Raw genomic sequence first — 16275 nt, forward strand, 5'->3', positions numbered from 1 at the left:
TTTGAGGCTGACCCTGATAGACAGGTCAGATACACCAACCCAATTCATCCTTTTCAAAGCTTTTGCCTTCTGACTTAGTCAGTTAAGCCCCAATCCACCAAAGGAGTGTATTTCTAAATCCCCCTAGGACCTCAGGGGAGGCACTTGGGGACTCGCAGGGTGTCAAGTAGAGGTCAGGTCCAGATGCCACTCGTTAACCGTGCAGTTGTGAGAAAATCCTCTTGTAGCCCGTAGCTTCAACAGGAGACAAGCCAGCCTGGCAGGGAAAAGTTTCCAAGGTCACTTTCGGCATTTTCAAGATGGCTAAAGTCTTCAGTCACACCAAACTTGGGCTCTGAGGGCTGAGGTTGTGTGTGGAGAGAGTATTGTCGTAACCCTATTGTCCTCCCACATCTAAAACTAAAATCCAGTTTGAAGCAGACACTGTAACCACAATAAACCCAGGGACAGAAATCTGGTAGGACAAAGGCAGGATTCATCAGCAACTAGACAGTGGAACAGTGGAACCACAAGAATTGTCTTGGCATGCCCTTTCTAGTCCCTTGAAGTGTGCCCCAAGTGTTATATATAAAACCACAACAGACTTGAGAATCAGGATTTGACACTAATGTCACAAAGAAGCCTGGTTGGTGGGGGGTGGCTTGGGGGCAGGGAGACGGGACAAAGGAAGGTGTCAGCTAATATTTACTGTGACAGGCCAAATCTTCCTGAAGGGTACCCTGGGTGTTATATGTACAATCCTAATAGAGCTGTCAAGAGGAATTTGACAATTTATTTTCTTTGATTTGAGAGAGTCGTATAGCGCGAACATGACCCGAAGGTATTAGAGCTCTTTACAGAGTAAGCACAACAGTAATAACATGAGGTACACATATATATATATATATATATATATATATACACATACAATCAATCACACACACATACAAATATACGTATACACACATATATTTAAATTAATGGTATAAAAAAAGCAAACTAAGTACAGTGGGATATAAAACAAAACCGCACTCCGAAAAAAAAATATAATACATAACAATTGTATTAAAAATGTGTCTAATTGCCAATAGGAATATAAAAACGCAGAATTTTCTGAGGAAGATGTAATAGGGAGTGGGTAGGGTCGAGCAGCTGCATAGATTTACCCGAGAAGGTGAATGCGTATGGCATCTTAGCACTAACGAGCAAGCCAGCTTGGTGCTTTACAACGTAGAACAATATCAGTCATACAGGGTACATTGAGAGCAAAATAAGAATATATAGTACACAATGCATAGTGGGATACATAAACAGAATAGCAGCGTAAATGTCAGTACAAAATCGACAGTAAATCACAGAAGAGTATGGTTAACAGTGTACATAAGTGTGCTGAAGTAGTTATGGAAGGTGGTTGCAGGGTGGGGAGACAAGTGGCAGAGTGTTGCCCAAGGTAGCGATGAGTAGAGTAACGAAGGGGGTGAAGTGAAACATTGGACCAAAACTTACAGCATGTTATGGAGTGATGGGAAGCAGCAGACAAATGGAGGGCGGGGTCAAACAGGGAACAGGGGGGCGTTGCCAGGTCCTCAATGAGAAAGGAATTTGTTGGACAGGAATTCTTTTACTTCTTTCTTGAAGAAGGATGTTGTGAGAAGCTGTCTTGGTATATGGTGCACACTTATGTAAGTGGGCACTGTGCACCAATCCAGACAACCCTTATGGTGATTTTAGTGGTCTTAGACAACCTTAGACAGCTCTCTAAGTGATAGCTGTGAAGAGCAGCCTTCAGGCTTAGTCCAGAAGGAGTGTAAAGCAGCTTGTTTTACCAGAACAAAATATTTTAGGTATAGATTAAGTGGAAAAGAACCACACAGTATATTTATACATTTTTTTGTTTATTATAAGACACTCACTAACACATACAGATATCTCCTAGCTGGATATATACACAATGCACACAATACTTTTCAATAGAAACGGGTAAGTAGCACAGAATACACAGTGGTCGCCTGGGAGAGACCAAACCATATACTAAAATAGTGGTATGTGACCCACGACTCGAGTCAAGACTATACCCAGAAGACGTAGAAGTGCCAGGGACCCAAGGAACCACCCAAAATAAGTAACCAGGAGGCCCATGGAGGCCTTGTGCAGAGTGGGAACACGACCGTGGGATCAATGCAAGTCAATGGGTAAGTCGCGGTTGCAATTTTAAAGAAGGACCCTTTCCAGTGGACCCTGAAGAAACCCCGTGGAAGACAGAAGGTTGGAGAGTCACCAGACTAGTGGATACCCTAGGAACCAGGATACCTACACCGCTGTTGAGCCCAATTGAGGACTTCAGGAAGATACCGCTGCTGGGGAAGGTGACAGTGTCCGGTGGAACCCAAAGGTGGATTCAAGTTAAGTACGTGCAAGCAGACGGGACAGAGTCTATGCCACTCAGGAGTGCCCAGGAGGCACGGAAGACAAATGTCCACTGATATCGAGTGCTGCAGGAGAAATGACGTGACCTTGGAGCTGGGAGGACCAGGCGACGTTCACGAGCTGTCCCATGTCGGATGTCGAGATTTGAGGGGGTCGGTGTCCGTCGGGAGCACCAACAAGCCTTGGCAACTGCAAACAACATGGAAAGCGAAGAAAGTGCATTGTCGGAACCAGCAAGGTCCAGGTGACTCACCACAAGCAGGGGAGTCAGGGAAGACCCGAGCAACCAATGGAGGCCAAAGAATTCAATGATGATCCTCAAGAGGATCCACAGGCCGGAGGCACTGGAGTCACAAGAGTACTTCGACCAGCTAACCACAGATGCCGGCCCGCGGTGCAAGTGAAGTGGCGAGGGTAAAGATCTTGATCATTGGAGATGCTTGAGGTTGGGGTAACTTGGAGCCCGAAGATCCTGGTGGAAGGAATCCAACAAGCCTTTGCAACTGCAAGTCGACACGGTGCACAGGGGTTCAGTTCCTACGGTTCCGATGAGGGATACTAGCCTCAAACTTGGTGAGAGGACAGGGCATGCCTAGAGGAGTGTGGAGAACCACCACCTGTATTGCTGAGTCTTTCGGAGTCCGTGGGAGCCCAGGATCAGCAGACCGGTCAGCTTAGTTGTGGTGCCTGCAGATGCAGGGAAGTGACTCCTTCACTTCAAAGGAGATCTTTCAGGTGTCTTTGATGCCCACAGGCTTTGGAAGGTTCCTATATGGTGCACAGGCACAGACGTTTCAGCAGACAAGCAGGACAACAAGATCAGGAGCAGCAGGAGTCTTCCTGGTTGCAGCTTTGATGCCCAGAGCAAAGTCCACAGTGCCCAGACAGTTGAAGAGAAGTGGTGTCTTGAATTGAATCTTGTCCCACAACGAATCTAGGGACTAACCCTCAGGTAAGCCCTTAAGTACCCTAAGGAAAGGGTTGGGAAGATTCTGGGTTCAAAAAGGATGCTCACATCTCCACCTGCATTTTCGGTCAGGTTCTGAGGGGTTATCTTTGACCATGTAGGTCACCCAATTGTTTTCTCCTAGGAGATAGCGAATACCCATTCGCATCTATTCAAATGCTAATTACTGGCTGTTAGAAGTGGGAGAACTAATGCAAATTGGCCTCCAGAGGCAGTAGGTATGGAAAAGGTAACTGTCAAAATTAATTTTTCCAAACACTTATCGAACATATAACCACTATTCAATTGGATTTTTAATAACTATTACATTTAGTTGCTTAATTACTTTTATGGCTGTGTCCTAACCAAAATTAGCATTATGAAATTTGAAAATTAGCATTATTAAATGTGAAAATTGGCATTAGTAATTGTGATTTTTTAATAATGCAATGTTGTCCTATGAAACAGCCAGCCTTGCTACACTGAAAATAGCTTTTGGGGCTTTTTCACTGCAAGGACATGTCTAACATATCCCTACATGTCCAACTTTTAAGTACCATCCAACCTGCTTTATAGGTAATAAAAGCATACATAGGAGAGTCTTACAATATACCGAAGGAACGTTTAGACTGGTCAAAAGGGATTATTTTGACAGATTTCATTTGTAGGTTTAAACTGAAACAGCCAGGCTACAAATGATAGGCCTACAGTCATGTGTGCACTGTCACTGTAATGGGGGCACAATGGGTACTGCAGTCCACTATTGACATTCAATGTAACTGTTGTACCATACACTAGCGCCTTAGAGGAAAGTTAAATATGCCAATCAGTGATATGATAATTTCACCATTTTGAAAGGGGGAGCAAATGCATTTTATAACTGATTATTAGTAGGGGTAAAGTGTACAGAAGTCTACAGTCAGTAAAATATAGGGTCCAGTAAAAAGGTGAAAAACTAAGAGGGACCCTTAATACAGGGAACATTTTCTACAATATCAACCTTCTTTGGAAAATGATGTACAGAAACGAAACAGGCAAGGAGTATTACTGGGATGAATTCTAAAACTTTGTGCCAATGGTAAATAGGTATTCAATTCTAACAGTAATCTTGATGTGAGCAATTTAATTACGCTGTTTGTAAAACTCAAAAACAGCTTAACGTTTCACCAAGATCTAATTATCAATCTGCTTTGAAATCTCTTGCCATTTTCAAAAGCTTATTTTTGCCTAGTAAAACTAGCATAACTAGGACAGTTTCAAAAATAAAACAAAAGTTCTTGTGTAAAACTACATACATATGGAAGATAAGAAATGCACAACTTTAAGCTATCTAATTCTTTTTGAATTACAATTCCAATCAATATTATTATTTTAAAACCTAACCACATAGTTTCCTCATAAAAAATCTGAAGACCAGTTCTTAACCAGATAAATAAATATGTAGTTCCCACGTTATCATAATAGATCAATATAGCATGCAAAAAAAAATCACCTTTTTATTTTAAGACATATTGGTATAGTTCCAATGTGTTCACCACTCTACTGGATGCACATGAACCAGAGACACAAGCATTGAACAAAAGAACAGAATACTATTTAGTATTACAGCTCGAAAATGAACATATGGACTGAGAAAGTCTCTTTTCACTGTTCATTATTTATTAATCTTTTCAAGTATGCAATATAGCGAGGGCTAGCTAAAAACAGCAGCACATCGTTTTGTTCAGAGTATTTTCCCTGCTGTAGAAGCACTTGAAATACAAGGGGGGGGGGAGGGCAGTCTTAGATCAGTATGGTGCTGTGGGTGTGGTTGAGACCAGACTACAGAGTCCAATAATTAATGAAGTAACACAAATACTGACCTTGTAGTCATCAGCCATTTTCCTGCCAGCCACCATCTCTTTTACCATGAGGTGCCACAGATCACACTCACTTTTCAAGTTTGCTTCAAATATTTCCTTTCTTGATACGGTTTTAATTTTTAAGGTAGGGATGCGGAGCAGTAAGAACGCCACTGTAGTGCATTTCACATCCTGCAGGCAAAACATAGAAAAAACATTACTTGTGCATGATGAAAAAGATGAAGGCCTAGACAATGGACTTCTTTGCCTAGTATAGCTAGTTTCATATATAGGATATGAGAACATGGACACAGGATAGAACCATGTAGAACGTCTGAAGAAGCTAGTTTCAGACATGTATATATTTTCAATTTTTATAAAGCACTGTCTGATAGTTGTAAACTGCTTCAAACCACTCATATACGTGTTGCGATTTAAAGTGCAAAGATTGCTGTGGATCAACAGAGTGCTGTGCACGGAAGGGAATTGGGGAACGTTTTGAGTCTGCTTGTTAGGAATGGATGTACTGGGAGATGGTAGGCTCCTTATCAATAGCATGTAAGGAATTCCTTGAAGAGCTTGAGCTCTGTTCTGAACTGCAGGATGGATTGTGTAAACCCAGTATCTCTAGATTCTAGGATCTTAATTTGTAGATTCTAGGATCTTAATTTGTAACTTTATAAAACCTATGGTGCAATATTGCTGATTTTGTCAGTAAGATACTCGCACATATGGTTTGGAATCTCACACAGCTATACAATCAACCCAAAGTCCATGCTAAGGTGAGCGAGGGTAGTGAAAGGATCAAGGTAAGCAAAACAATGAACTGTTCATAGAATGCAGGATTAATCCTAGCTCTACGTGGAGCTGCACCATCTAGTCTTATATCTAGGGGAATCCAGCTGCTACTTATCCTAACACAGTTGCATCTTACATTGTAGGAGGCACAGAAAGAATGGGGCGAATGGGAAGAATGTGCCTTTACCGTAAGAAAACAGCCCAAACATTTTTTCCATTATTCAATGGAAACCGTAGAACTTTAAACAATATAATGAGTTGCAAATCTTGGAAAGACAACTAAGTAACAACAGTTTGTATACCCTATGTTTAACAAATGGCTAGCACATTATGGTCCAGATGTTTAGGTCTCTAATGCATTAAATGATGAAGACCAAAGAATGTTGGTTTAACAATGTTTTGTAGTGAAGACAGGGTTTTGCCTGCACACATTGCTATGTTAGCATAAGCGTTTTAGAAGTTAAACCCCATCTTGCCACTTTGCCGCTTTTGCACATGACACTACAGGTAGCTGTTATTATAAATAAAACTGCTTGTTTTTTCTTCACATGAGAACGGTCTGTTTTTCACATCCATAGACTTACACCGCGACCTTAGTCTGAATACTGTGTGCAGAAACCGTCAAGGTCAAATAACAATGTATGCTGTTGAATTCAGGTTGATCGGCCCACGCTCTAGAAACAACAACCACACAGCTGCAATTATCTGAAACTCGGGTGCCTTTGATATTGCATTTGCATGCATGATTCAGACACTCTTGGAGAAAACCTTTCCAGACACAGAGAGCAGTGCTGATCCTGTGATGTGATTCACCTAAGCTGATCTTTGAGGTATGGGGTTCCCCATCCAAACCTAGATACCTTCTATTATTATAAAACTAGCTTACTAGCCAGGGAAGGGTGGTACACAAGGTATTATAGGACCTGTTTCCACTATCATTGTAATATGATTTCTCCCTTTGTTTTTTATGGTATTGTAACAATGCTGATGGTTTTATTCTTGATCATTTGTTTGCTTATGTTAGCCAAAGAACTGCACCTTAGAGCACGTAGTTAAAAATAAACATTTTAAACTTTTCCGTGTCTCTGATTACTCACGTTGTGGACTGATATGAGAATAACACTGAAAATATGTTCTTGAATCCCACCATTCCTGAAAGTATTCTAAGTCGCTTGTTCTGGGTTGTCTAATCATTGGTAGCTTCGACATGATACGGAGAACGAATGAGACACTGATGCTAGTCGGATAGGGGTTCTAGGTACTGAGGTGAGATTTTTGGTACACCACAATTCACTGAGGTCCTGGTTTCCTGCGCATAGTTCTGTGCATGAGCAGAATCCCCACAACATGGCGCACCTAACGTTTTGGTCTTATGATTGAGATGCCTTAGTAGTGCTTATATTTGTCATTCAAGCTTGACAATTAAAAAGGTTTCTTTTTGAATTACTGACCCTTTTTGTGCTACGGGTTAATATAGATTGGTTTTCTTCTCTGCGCCCTTATGGCTGAAGTTGCTATTGCAGCGCATAGTCGAGCACTTCTCTGGCGTCACTTGACACAGTTCGGGGTGCCCGACAATGGAATGTCTATTATCTTTGTAGTGAATGTCGATGCATCGTTCCCCTCTGAGCTGTTTTACTCTTTGGTTACTTTTCCGGAAGTGAATGCGGATGATAAGACGTTTCACGCATACACTCCTACGGCAGTTCCAGCTAATTACACGCCGTATAGGACGCAGGAAATTCCAAATTCTGCTTGGCAGCATCGTATTTAGTTCAATGGCGCCCTCCCCCACACCGTAACTCTGGTTTGTTTAGGTCCCTTATCCATTCCTGGGGCCACTTGGCCTGTCTTTGCCGGGTTCACACCACATCCATGATATTTGCAAGACCCACTGGATGACTTACGTCAACTCCATACCGCCTTGATTGCGGTGCATAGGGCTTTAGTGCAATACGTCTCTTGCAATGTCCAGGTGGGGGTACCTGGGGTTGCGACGCAACCAGTTGGACCGGCCGGGATTACTATTAGTCCCGTCATGGTTAATTCGGTAATGGGCAAACGCCCCCAGAATAAGGACGATATGCCTTATTGGCTTGCTGAGAAATTTGACCAGCTGGAGGCAGTATTTCCAAATTCTAATCCTGTGGAAAAACACAGGATCCTTACCATCAGTTTGCAGAAAGACTTAGTCCCAGAGGTAACAGATTGTGAGAACTGGGGTAAAATGTTTGCAGCGGTCTACGTGAAGAGCTTCGGCACACCGTCTATGTATTGCCCTCCGTTATTAAGCATGTTCAGGATGAGCACGGTCCGGAGGCGGCGGTCGAGTTGGGTATGAGGCTTGACGGCGTGTTCGACGTAGTTGCTGATCTCATCCTTGCTAATGTCAAGTGAGATGCGGTTAACTTTCAGGTGTCGAATGAGCTGCACCTCGTCGCCAACGTCGATAAACCCTGGCAGTTACGGAGAATTATTGCAGAGGCTTATAAGACCACTGGCCGCAATAGTTTGGGTGTTAAGCCTTTTGCTAAAACAACAGCGCAACCGCAAACTCAGACGGTTAAGTCTACTAAAGACGACAGTCTGGCTTTTCCTAAACAAAATTGGAAAACTAAGAAACAGGGGAAGCAGCAACAGAAACAAGGGTCACGTCCAGCATCGCCAATACCAGTGACTACTGAACCCACATATGAATTGCGCGATCGCACAAGAATTACGTCTCCCGATAGATTTCAGGTTCCTGAACAACGTTCTCCTTGTTCTTCACAGGAAACATCGGTCTCACAAGCCGGTGGAGGTGAACGTGGCAGAGGTCGGGGTGCCCCACAAGGACACGAGCAGCCCCGCCCGGCTGATGGTAATGGCAAGCAGGACGACTTTGCACGTCAACAACCTCCGTTTCAGAAATAGAATGTTGCTGCACTAACAGCTAGGTATGCCACAGATAGTGAGAACACAGCTTCGGAACCTGACATGGGCACTAACGCTGCTAGACAGGGCTGTGGAGGTTACAAAAGTGCAGCAAGCACTGCGTGCATATCTGAAGGGGACAGCAACTGACACATTTATTACTGTAGAAACTGCTGATACTAGAGTGGCCCCCCTGACAGATAATATGACCTAGTCCTTTTAATTGAATGTGACATACAACATAACATATAAGGGATTTTTTGGGAAAATCTGACCTCTATATATGACATTTTGCTACCAGAGGCGGACTGGCCCCAGCTTTCGTTTTGGCCGCTACCAGAGGGGAGGATGTAATCCTCCCGTCTTTCGCGCACACTGTGCCGAAGGAGCAAGCTCAGAATTTTGCGGAAGAGTGGGCACAAGTGCTTGCTCCGGCATTATACCGTACACAGGTTGGGTGGGATAAATTATCACCGAGCCATGAGATTCCTTTACGGTCTATGGCACAGCCACAACCCCAATATCCCATGAGTCGAGAAGCTCAATCTCACGTCGCAGGAATACTTGAACAATTGGAATATCAAGGTGTAGTTGAAACATGTGTGTCCCCCATGAATAATCCTCTTTTTACTGTAACCGAACCTGATGGGTCATACCGCCTAGTTTTGGATTATCGGCATTTAAACTCTCCTTGTCGAACGTGCGCAGTACAAAAAAAAACACCCACAGTTCTGCCCTCGTTGATAGTCTTGTGAGAAAAAGGTTTAAGACCACACTTGAGGGGGAGGAGCCTAGCGCGCAACCAAGATGGCCGCGTAGGTGCGAGGCTCCCGAGGACCTCCGCGACCTCCTGAATAAATCCTGGAAATATCCTGTCCTTGTTAAGGGGACTGTGTCGGGGAACCCGAGCTGAGGCACTACCCGTTTTTTGGGCTCGAATCGGACCCCGAACACCGGTGGGAACATCGACTGAAGGTTGCGGCCTTCTCCTCGCCGGCCCCCCGGATTGGAGTAGTGGCGCGATCCGGGGACAAGGCGAATAACAGCGGCGAGCGGGGCTGGGCGACTCGCGCACCCCGCACTTTCACTTTCGCTTTTGCGCCCTCCTTGCTCTCTGGCGAGGTCGGGCTGCGGAGCGGGGTGCGGTGGTGTGGCCTTGTCCAGGTGCCCAGCTGGCCCGCCGGCGGTGGGTCGACCCGCGGCTCAGTGGTCGCCCCCTTGACACCCGTGATCTGGTGTGACGGCCCGTTTCGGAGATCTTGGCACGACGGTGGAAGGGCCAGCATGGCCACCAAACAAGATGGCGACCGGGCGAAGGTGAAGACGACCCGCCGTGGCACGGCGCACCAGGCCAATAGTATGGACCGCTACACGCTCCAAAAGGGTTCTCCGGAGACAACGCGGTCATCCCCGGTGGGACCGACGGAGACACCTGCCCATCCAGTGGATCTAACCCTCCGGGACGTCATGGGCGCCATCGCTGAACTGAAGGCCTCAGTGGACCAGCGTTTTGATACCTTGTCGCAAAAAATTGACTCGGTCCTGGTGGATGTGGGCCTTGTGAGGGCGGACTTGTCAAAGACGAACGACCGAGTCGACTCCCTGACCCACACCACAACGAGCCTCACGACTGACGTGGTGGCCCTCCAGAAGGAGGTGCGCCGGCTTGGCCAGGCGAGCGCCCTGATGGACCGGCGACTGGAGGATTCCGAGGGTCGCGCCCGGAGGAATAATATCCGCATTATTGGTGTGCCGGAGGGACGTGAGGCGGAGGCGGCGGATCTCTTCGTGGAAGACTTGATCCTGACCCACCTCCAGCCCCGGGGGCTGAGTAAGTTTTTTGCGGTGGAACGTGCCCACCGGGTCCCCGGGGGCCGCCCTAAGACCGGTGCCCCGCCGCGGCCCCTTATTGCCCGAATCTTTAATTTTCGGGACCGAGATGCCATCCTCCAGACCTCCAGGCAACAGGGACCGGTCAGGTTGGACAACATGGACGTAAACTTCTACCCAGACTTTACCCCGGCAGTCCAGAAGCAGCGGCAGAGCTTTATTGGCATCAAACGTCGTTTAAGGGACCTAAATCTTAAGTACTCAATGCTCTTCCCGGCTAAGCTGCGGGTGGAGGTGGATGGTCGCACGCACTTCCTCGACCGGCCCGAGGCAGCTGGGGACTGGTTGGACACCTTGCCTGGGGATCGGGGCCGGGGGGGTGGGGGGAGCGCAGCTGGCGAGGAGGGCCCGCTGGACCAGAATTGAGGGGTGCCTGTATTGCCTTACTCGGGACATTGTTCCTTCACCACATACTGCTTCTGTAGGTTCCCCTCCCATGGAGGTCATGTGGGGTCTGCTGGGGGCTTCCCTCCTCCTCTGGGGGACTAGTTAGTATTTAGCTATGGGGCGACAGGCACACTGCACTTTGGGGGGGCTGTCTGGGCTCATGCAGGGGTGCAGGGAGGGGGGAGTTTTGTTGGGACCGGGGGGTGGGGGGGGTGTGTTGTTTGTTCGTACCGCAAGGCAATCCTGCAACTGTTCTGTTGTCTTTAGACTGCTCGGTGGGGGACGACCGATTGTTTCGACGTATGATGGGGGGTAGGGACTTGACTGTGTTGTCATGGAACGTTAACGGCCTGGGGGATAGGATTAAGCGTGGTGTGGTCCTGCAGTATTTAAAACGTATTTCCCCAGATGTTGTCTTTCTGCAAGAGACGCACCTTATAGGTAACACCTTTCATGCAATGAACCGGAGGGGATATCGTTTGGCGGCCCACTCTGGCTTCACCTCAGGCTCGCGGGGGGTGGGTATCATGGTTAGGAACTCGCTCCCGTTGGAGATTGATGAGGTGCACCACGATGAGAGGGGACGTTACACTGCTCTGGCGGGACGTATGGAGGGTAGAGTGTTCAGTTTTGTGTCGGTGTACGTCCCGCCTGGGCTACAGGCCACTACATTTGCGGACCTGGGGCGCCTCCTTCTGGAACTTCCGAGTGGCCTATTGGTGGTTGGAGGGGACTTTAATGCGGTTGTTTCTGGATCTATGGATCGCCATCCCCCTAGGGACCTCCCCCGGGCACAGGCGTGGCTGCCTGGCCTTTTAGACACACTGGGCCTGGTGGATTGTTGGCGCTTAAAGCATCCCGTATTGCAACAATACACCTTCCACTCGGGGGCCCATGGTAGTCTTTCGCGGCTTGATTACATCCTTGTCCCAGCGGCCCATGCGGGGAGGGTGGGAGAGGTGCGCCATCTGGCACGGGGTATTTCAGACCACTCCCCATTGTTGTTACATTTCGATGTCTTCCCGAGGGGGGATGGCAGGGTGGCCCCGATTAACGCCTGGTATCTGCGCGACCCCACCATTCGTGCCGACTTGATCACATCCTTGCAGCGCTATTTTGAGGAGAATGTGGGGTCGGTCCCATCTGCCATCTCCCTATGGGAGGCTTTCAAAGTGGTTCTTAGAGGGGAGGCCCTCTCCTTTATTGCCAGTGCCCGGCGGCGTGAGCGGGAGGAGGTGACCCGGGTGGAGGCCGAGATTGCGGAATTGGAGGGTGACCTGGGGAACGGGGTAACAGACGCCAAGTTACATGTTCTGCAGTTAAAGCAGGCGGCCTACCGGGCCCTCGTCACGGAGGCGGCCAGGGGCCTTGGTAGAGAGCAGCAGGGGCGCTTGTATGATGTGGGTGATAAGGCCGGTAAATTGATTGCGTGGTTGGATAAGAGAGAGAGAGCGAGCCGGGTGGTGCCTTTGATTGAGAGTGTGGATGGTGCGTGTGCCACGGAGCCGGAAGCCATTGTCTCCTGTTTCGCGGATTATTTCCGCGGAGTCTACTCCCCTGCTTCTCCCTGTTCGGAGGCGGACTCCCGTGCCCTGCTTCGGGATATTGCACTCCCCTCCCTTACGGCGGAAGACAGAGATTCGCTGGACGTCCCTCCCACCTCGGACGAAATTGCCTCGGCTATTCGCTCGATTTCATCCGGCAAGGCCATGGGCCCCAATGGCATTCCCATTGAGCTATATAAGTTACGCCCGGATGTGCTGGCACCCCACCTGCGAGCGATGTTCCTCGCGGCCCACTCGCAGGGCTCCCTCCCGCCGGACCAGCGTCTGGCCACAATTGTGGTAATCCACAAGGAGGGGAAGCCCCGTGAACGGGTCACATCCTATCGGCCGATTTCGCTTTTGAACGCGGAGCCCAAAATCCTCGCCAAGGTGTTGGCTAACCGGTTGGTTGGCGTGGTGGGCGATTTGGTCCATCAAGACCAATCGGGCTTTATCCCACACCGCAATACGGCTCTTAATCTACGGCGCTTGCACGGCGTGCTCGCGCGTGTCCCATTTGTGCGGGAGCCAGCCATCTTGGCGTCCTTGGACGCCACCATGGCGTTTGATACGCTCGAATGGCCATATCTCTGGGCGATGCTCGCGAAGTTTGGGTTCGGCCCGGGTTTCATCAGCTGGGTCAAATTACTATATTCGGGCCCGATGGCGCAGGTGGTGGTGAACGGGCGTGTGTCGACCCCGTTCGCGCTGGGGCGGGGCACGCGACAGGGTTGTCCCCTGTCGCCTCTTCTGTTCGCCCTGGCCCTGGAGCCCCTGGCGGAGTGGCTGCGGTGGCACCCTTCCATCCGTGGTCTCCGCTGGACCCCCGAGCACGAGGACCGCGTGTCCCTCTACGCGGACGATATCCTTTTGTATCTCGCCTTTCCGCGCAAGTCCCTGATCGTCCTAGTTGATGTTTTGCGCTCCTTCGGTCGCAACTCAGGCCTAGTAATTAACTGGGCGAAATCCTGCGTCTACGTGCTTTCCGGGGAGGCTCCGGTCCTGCCGCGGGACTGCCCGATCCAGATTGCCTCCCAGGGTTTCCGGTACTTGGGTATATATATCACTCTTGACCCGGAGGCCCGCTATGAGCGGAATCTGCTGCCCCCTCTCCAGCGTTTGAAGGAGGATGTGGTGCGCTGGCGGCGTCTCCCGCTCTCGCCGCTCGGTCGAGCGGCCTTGTTTAAAATGATGTCCTTGCCGCGCTTCCTCTACGCCCTCCAGAACACTATGGATATGGTCCCGGCACGCTACTTTCGTGAGGTGGAGGGCCTTCAGCGGCGCCTGTTCTGGGACGGGAGGCCGCGTATTGCTCTGGCTAAACTGACGCTCCCGTGGTACGATGGAGGGGTCGCCCTCCCGGACATTAAACGGTATTACTGGGCCTCCCAGCTAGCTGCAATTAATCATGGCCTTTACGGGCCCGCCCTGAACCCGGCATTCGAGATGGACAAGATGCTCCTGCCCGGTGGCGATTACAATCGAGCGCTGTACTCTGGCGCGCCTGACTCCCGTCTGACGGGACCGACGCGTGTAATGGTGCGGGTTTGGCACGCGGCTAATGCAGCTATGGGGTGGAAGGACCGTTTGACCCGGGCGTCTCCACTGTATGCCTCTGAGAGACTGGGCTCCCTGTGGACATCGAAGGGCTTCGAGAAGTGGGACACGATCGGAATCAGCACAGTGGGGGATCTCTGGACGAGGGGGGGATTCAAAACTTTTGAGACGCTGCAGGCGGAGTTCCAGCTGCAGGGCAGTGAATACTTTCGGTACCTGCAGGTCCGCCATGCGCTGGGCTCCGTCTTCCCGGATGTTGCATCCATTCCGGAGTCTTCCCCCCTGGAGGACAGAGTGCTGGATGGCCATGTCCCGGACAGCACGATCTCCCTCATATACAAGAAGCTGATTAATGATAGATCGTGCCTGTTAACTAGTCTCCGCGAGGCTTGGGTGGCCGACGGGCTGGAGCTGGACGACGAGGATTGGATGTCCGCGGTGGCCTCTCCGAAAGAGGTGGCCATCCCGGCTCGCCTTAGTTTCGTCCAGCTCAAGATTCTTCACCGGGTCTACGTGACGGGGCCGAGGCTTCTACGTATGGGTTTTGCCATGGACGGACTGTGTAAGCGTGGCTGTGGTGCGTTGGCGACTTTTATGCATATACTGTGGGAGTGCCCGAAGGTGGAGCGATTCTGGCGTGGTGTGCATGAGGTCCTGCGTGTGGTCACGCGTGTAGCGCTGCTGCCCGAAGCGAGGAGGTGCTTGTTGAATGTATGGGAACCGAATGACTACTCGGTTCCGCAGACGCGGTGGGTGACTCTGGGATACATGATAGCGAAACGTGATATTGCTCAATTGTGGGGATCCCAGAGGCCCCCTGCGGTGTCGGCCTGGAAAGAGCACATGGATTGGTGTATGTTCCGTGAAAGGGTGGTGTATGTGGCGAGGGGTAAGCCTGGGGCGTGGGTGAAAATCTGGGGCCCCTGGAACGCCTACCGTGGGGGCATTTGTGAGCCACCACAGCTGCCGGCTGCCTCGCCTGCTCCGTCTCCCTAGCTGGACCCTCTTGCTCGGCCGCGGGCACGCGGCCCCCCAGTCCTTGATCTCCTCCCATCCCCCTCTTCAGATCTTTCCTGCCAGTCTGGATCCCCCACTATGGAGCAAGTGTTGTCACCTTGAATCTCGGGTTGCCTTGCGGGTGTGGTTTTTTGTTGATGTTGTTAGTCCTTAAAATGAAACCGTACTCTGTGGCAGGACGCCGTGAGGCCTGCACCGTTGATTACTCCTGTGTTTCTACTGTACACCGCTGAGAGACCTTTACTGTCTGTATGTACTATATTTGTGATGCTTTAGCGGCCGGCCGTGCGGTTGTAGGCCCATACCTGTAACCTTTTTATGGATGCAATAAACGGTTTCAAAAAAAAAAAAAAAAAAAAAAAAAAAAAAAAAAAAGACCACACTTGACATCTCCAATGGCTTTTATAGCCATAACCTGTCCTCTATTAGTAGTCAATGGACAGCCTTTACTTCTGGCGGCAAACAGAAACAGTTTAAAAGATTAGCCATGGACTACAAAAACAGGCCATGTGTCTTTGCCGCATGTGTAGTCTCTCTGTTAGAGAGCATTGACCCTGATGGGTACTCATGTGTGTTGATGGATTTTTAACTCACAGATGACGAATTATGGCCACATCTGTGTCGCGTTGACCGCATCATTGTTATGTTTGCGGACTTCCGTTACAAATTTAACGTATACAGTGTTGTTTTTGGGCTATGAACTCAACAACGAAGGTCGAGGTTTAGCACCTCACTTCCTGGAGAAATGCGCATGTTTGCGCCCTCCAACAACTCTGAAAAAACTACAATCTTTGCTGTTTTTTTTAAATTTCAGGCATACTTACATTCCCGATTATGCCCAGCGTATCAAGCCGCTATATGCCTTGGTACAACCTACTTTTACCAAATCGAGCTGGCTGCCAGAACATTCAGCTATCTACACTCTTTGCAGGCTGATCTTCTTTCTTCTAAATACTTATTGACACGTGCTAACCGC

General features: G+C 49.1%; 1 protein-coding gene across 2 annotated transcripts in view; it reads right to left on the reverse strand.

Annotated features, from left to right (window-relative positions):
- Positions 1-16275, reverse strand: part of DENND3 (DENN domain containing 3) — a 757020-nt gene that overhangs the window by 201285 nt on the left and 539460 nt on the right. For both annotated transcript variants that reach the window (XM_085604830.1, XM_085604832.1), the window contains exon 15: positions 5215-5385. In XM_085604830.1, the coding sequence (XP_085460956.1) occupies positions 5215-5385 (171 nt within the window). The remainder of the gene's footprint in view (positions 1-5214; positions 5386-16275) is intronic.

The sequence above is a fragment of the Triturus cristatus genome, chromosome 5_1 (genome assembly GCF_964204655.1).
Source record: "Triturus cristatus chromosome 5_1, aTriCri1.1, whole genome shotgun sequence".
Taxonomy (NCBI): Eukaryota; Metazoa; Chordata; class Amphibia; order Caudata; family Salamandridae; genus Triturus; species Triturus cristatus.